Source organism: Eurypyga helias, unplaced genomic scaffold, assembly GCF_000690775.1.
Source record: "Eurypyga helias isolate BGI_N326 unplaced genomic scaffold, ASM69077v1 scaffold22067, whole genome shotgun sequence".
Taxonomy (NCBI): domain Eukaryota; kingdom Metazoa; phylum Chordata; class Aves; order Eurypygiformes; family Eurypygidae; genus Eurypyga; species Eurypyga helias.
In genome coordinates, this window is record NW_010262608.1 from 415 (window position 1) to 5,655 (window position 5,241).

At 56.6% G+C, this 5,241-nt stretch overlaps 1 protein-coding gene across 1 annotated transcript; it reads left to right on the forward strand.

Moving 5' to 3' along the window:
* Positions 1 to 250: 250 nt before the first annotated feature.
* On the forward strand, positions 251 to 4,307 carry LOC104512715 (zinc finger protein 84-like). Its single transcript, XM_010155800.1, has 4 exons — positions 251 to 494; positions 704 to 796; positions 1,640 to 1,750; positions 3,277 to 4,307. The coding sequence occupies exons 1-4, from the start codon at positions 251 to 253 to the stop codon at positions 4,305 to 4,307; spliced, it is 1,479 nt and encodes a 492-aa protein (XP_010154102.1).
* The last annotated feature ends 934 nt before the right edge of the window (positions 4,308 to 5,241 follow it).

Sequence of the window (5,241 nt, forward strand, 5' to 3'; positions counted from 1 at the left end):
GGCCGCGTGACACCTGCCGTCCCCTTCCCGTGAGGCCGCGTGACACCTGCCGTCCCCTTCCCGTGAGGCCGCGTCACACCTGCCGTCCCCTTCCCGTTAGGCCGTGTCGGCATTGCCGCTCCAAGTGGGGTGATGTTCGGTTTTCCAGTCGGAAGGGCTTTCCATTCCGTGTGCAGAGAGCATAGCTGGTTTCACACCTGTGTGAAGCGTTCCTCCGATTCATTCCGTCTGCTGCGGAGGTACAAGTGGGATGCATGGGGCGTTAGCCCGCCTGGTTTCGATAAGCTTTGTTCACAACTCGCTGGTGTGTTTCCGCCGGGCTGACGCGTGCGTTGCGCGGAAGGCGCCTGAGAAGGGGCAGGGCGTCACGCTGGCAGAGCCGAAAGAGAAACGAGGCTGGAGAATGAGATTCCCAGCAGCACGGTCCTCTCCCGGCACCACTCGCAACGCGTTTTCCTTTGCGAACGGGCGCCACGCCACCGCGGACCTTAGGCGTGCGTGGAAGTTTTGTCCCTTTCTGAGGCTCAAGCGTCGGCTGAGAGATTCGTGACGAGCGTTTTAGGTCTGTCGAAGAGATTTTGGTCAGCGAGAACTTGGGTGAGGTGAGGTTTTCTGTAGGACAGAGCTGCTGCATCTGCGGTGGGGTGAGCGTCGGAATTAGTTTTGTGCGTGCAATTAAAGTAACGTTGGTTCGTGTTACCAGAGGACAGCGTCATCTGTGTTAAGCAAGAGGAGGAGTTGTGTGCTGCAGGTCAGCAGGAGGAAGCTAGAGGAGCTCCTGAAGAGCCCAGCCCAGGTGAGTTAACTACATACCTCGAGGGAAAATGAACCAGAGGGCTTAAAGTCCAAGGGCTGGGGTTTCTTTTTCTCTCCCTCTTCTCATATTCCACATCTTTGATAAAAAGCTTACCAGTTTTGAACAACTTGCCGCCAGTCCCGATGAGTAAGGGCTGGTGTTTCACCTTTCCCTTCTCAGTTTGTGGCGGGTTTTCATCCCAGCTGTGCAGCGTGGGATAGGAAACGTTTCATTGTCCCTTAAATTCCATCCTTGGCTTCCCTCAAGTCAATAGCTGTAAGCTGGTTAAATGTCTAGGACAAAGGGGGCCGGTTTTCATCAGCTGGAGAGGGTCCAGAGGAGGCCACGGAGATGCTCCGAGGGCTGGAGCCCCTCTGCCATGGGGACAGGCGGGGGGAGTTGGGGGGTTCAGCCTGGAGAAGGGAAGCTCCGGGGAGACCTCAGAGCCCCTTCCAGTGCCTGGAGGGCTACAAGGAAGCTGGGGGGGGCTTTTCCCAAGGGCCGGGAGTGACAGGACAAGGGGTGACGGGTTTAAACGGAAAGAGGGAGATGGAGATGGGACATCAGGAAGGAATTCTGCCCGCAGAGGGTGGGAGCACTGGGACAGGCTCCCAGAGAAGCTGTGGATGCCCCATCCCTGGGAGTGTCCAAGGCCAGGCTGGATGAGGCTTGGAGCAACCTGGGCTATGGAAGGTGTCCCTGCCCATGGCAGGGGGTGGGACTGGGTGGGCTTTGAGGTCCCTTCCCACCCAAACCCTGCTTATCTGTGAATTCCCAAATCTTCCATGCTTTACGTCTTTCTCCAGTTGTTTCTCACCTGTGTGACTTCTCCCCAACAAACAGGATTTCAGACGTACACGCCTGATGTTTTATCGTGGATCAAAGAGGAGGAGGAGCCACGCTGCCCTGAACAAGCCTCGGAGAGAGAAGAAATCTCTCCAGGTCCAAGCACAGGTCAGTGATTTCAGCTGAGATTTCTGGGGCAGTAAATCTAATTTAAGGCATTTTTTTAATGCTGTATTAAATGTCACGATGCTATAACGTAAGCCGTGAAAGAACTGGAACAAACCTCAGCCTGCTAGTCAATATTTCTGCACAAAACGTTCTGGTTCTGTCAGCAGAAGAGTCTCCTTCCCCTTTCAGCTGACCTCAAACTGTCGCAGGCGCTGTCTCGGGGCTCTGTTCAGGCAAACCCAGCATCATGCTCAGGCCGTACGGATCAAACGTGTGCTTCCAGCTGGCTCGGTAGCGTCTGAACCCGGTAGCGATGAGCACGGAGCGCTGACTTTGCGCTCCCCAGCAGGATTGTTATCCTGCAGCGAAGGAGGGGGAGGCTTAATGTCATTTTAGGACGCGCTGAACATGGGGGGATTTGTTTGGAGAAGGTGACCCCTTCCCATGGGAGACCTCTTCCAACTCCTCTGAGGGAGTGCAGCGGGTGGGCTTCCCAGCTCACTCTTCCAGACCTTCCAGTCCGTGCTGAGGGTTACTGGGGTGAGAGGACACGCCGAGGCAGTGAGTGCAGAGCAGCCGGTGGCTTTTACGTTCGCGCTTTAGCTTGGCCTGCGGTAACACGTTTGTGCGCTGACGTCCCACCACAGCCCGAGACACAGGAGCTCGGGATGTTTATGGGCTGCAGGGAAGTTTGGAATTACGTTGCTGGGAGACCTGGGGTCCTTTGGGATGCTCAGGGGAGTCTTGCTGTAGCAATTCTCCGATGGCGGAAGGGGCGGAGGGGCAGAAAAATCCCGGCGCGGTAGAAAGCCGGGCTGAAGAGCATTGGTGGACGTTATCTGGAACACGAAACACGGGATATTTGTCACAGGAGGCAGTAGGAAACAGGGAATTGGCAGGTCAGTAGGACAGTTTTGTCCGGCGACGGATCTCAAGGTTTACCAAAGCCAGGTGCTAGGTGCTTTTTTGGGTTGGATTATTAGGAGTTGTAAATGTTTTCCAAGGAAAGCAGGAGAGGCGTCCAGGAGAGAGGCAGAGCTGTGAGTCTGGGCGTGCCTCTGCCTTGAGCCGTATGCCTGTCTGGGAATCTCTGGGACGGCGCGAGAGCCTTCCTCTCCACTCGGCAGCGCTCCGAGCGACCTGTACGCACACGGCAGGAGAGCGTCGCCCGCGGCAGAGACGGCGGTTCTCATACACGGGGTGCAGCCGCAGACTCACCGAGAGGCTGTGGGGCCTCAGCGCAGACCCTCGCTCCTCCGGAACTCTCTGGGGTGTCCGGAGAGCGGCAAGCGCCAAGGTGTGATGGTGTCAGCGCAGTCGGGGAACACAGACCTCACGCCTCAGACACCCGAGTGGGGGGGTGAAGGCAAAACGCCGTGTTAGTGAATTTTCACATGGACTTGCAAAAAGATCTTGTATTTTCCTTGAATTTTTGTTTCAGCGGAGCGCTGGTAACATGGCTGCAGGCTCGGGGGATGCTCTGAAGAGGATTCCCTAATTTAGTGACTCTGAAATCTCTCTTTCAGTGCACGATGAGAACACAAAGAGGGACCCTCCGGCAGATTGCTTTGAGAGCACAGCGTGTGACTCGGGGCTACCAGGAAGACCTGGAGGGAAGCTTTCCAAGGATCCAAGCGCTGGAGTCATGTGGGACAGTCAGTGGAATTCAGAAGTGATGGAAACAAACACCACCAGCAACAGCCTTGGGGGCGACACTCGGTACGAGCGAGGGTTTGGGGAGCACTTGGATTTCTGTAGCTCTCAGGAAAACATCTTTGGGAAGAGACCAAGCCACAACGAGTGCGAGAGAAACTCCGCCCGGCGGGAACACCTTCCAGCTCCCTGGGGAGCCCGGGAAGGGGAGACGTGTCCAGGCTCCATGGGTGAGAAGAGTCTCAGCGAAAAGGCATTCCATCTGCCGCACTCGCAGCCGTGCGCTCCGGGTGAGAAAGGTGGTGGGTGGGGGGCTGCTCCCGCCTCACCGCCCATGGGGCTCCAGCCCACAGCCCGCAGCGAGCGCGGACAGAATCCCGCGAGCGCAACCAGGCGTCGTGACTGTGACGGCCTCGGCGGAGAGCAGCCGTCTGTGGAAAGCGAGGAGAACTTCCCCACAGAAAACCCGTTAGCTGGCTCCTGCTGGGACCATCCGCGGGACGAGCCGGAGGCCTGCTCCGGGTGCCACGAGCGCTTCATGCCCAGGGGCCACCTGGCCAGGCAGCAGCAGAGCCAGGGCCGGGGCAAGTCCTACATTTGCAGCGACTGTGGGAAAAGCTTCGTTTGCCACTCGTGGCTTGTTAGACACCAGATGACCCACACGGGAGAGAGGCCCTACAAGTGCTCCGAGTGTGACAAAAGCTACAGGAGAAAGGATTATCTTCTAAACCACCAGCGCCGGCATTCAGGACAGGGGCTCTTCCAGTGCCCGCTCTGCGGGAAGAGGTTTGTGCTCAGGAGGAGTTTAATGAAGCACCAGGAAAGTCACGTACAAGAAACGCATCTGCCGCTGGCCGCTTGGCCCTGCGCAGAGATCAGGGGGGCTGTAATGCATTCCATATAGAAAATCCCGGCTGGCCGGCGGGGTCGCAGCTCCCTGGGCTGTCAGCCTTGCTGGGCGGGAGGCAGGGCCGTGGCAGGATCTCCCAGCTCTGTGCTGGACTGTGGGGGGAGGAGCAGGCTGTTAACAGCCGTCCTGAGCCCCCTCCCAGGCAAAGGGAGAAGGCTGGGGGGGGTATTTTCCATGGAGATGCTCTGTGGAGCTGTTCTGCAGCTTTCACCGGTGCGCGGAGCTGTCGGGGACGTGTGGGAGCTGCATAGGGTGTCTGCAGTGCTCAGTTACTGCTGGCTGTAATCCACATGGGAGAGAAATCCCATCGACGCGCGGAACAATTTGTAACGCTTCAGGCCAGAGAATATCTGAAATGTTATCCTTAGGCTGCTGAGTGCGGAGTCCAGGAATTGGGCTGGGAAACTAGGGAGTTAATTGTTGTCTAAATGGGGGAAAAAGTGCCAGGGAACACCCACTTGTGTGAAACGCTCGGGGAAAGGAAGCATCGACCCCGTGGCTGTTTGGAAGAAGGCTCTTCAGGAAGTGCCAGCTGGATAGAGGGGAACAACGCCTGAGCGGCAGCTTGTTCCCACACTTAACTCTTTGCTGCTGCACAGAACCGCGGGAGAGGATTCCCAAAGGGTGACGTGCTCACCTGGAGTTGTGGTGACCGGGGAGTGTTGCAATCCAGTTTTCATTTGGCGTAGCCTTAAAGCTGTGTTGCACTTACTTTACCATGTTGTTTCAGGGCTTCTCTGCTCATTTTTCCTATGAAAAATCCTATGAGAGCAGAAAATTTGGGTGCTCGTTCAACATTCTCCTTCAGAGACTGTAGTTTTGCTCGTACTCGGTGTCTCGAGAGCCTGACACGTAGTGACATTGCAAGGACAAGATTCGTTCTGTTTAGTAATAAAGAGCCTGGATGTCTGTCACCTTGTTGGCGGTG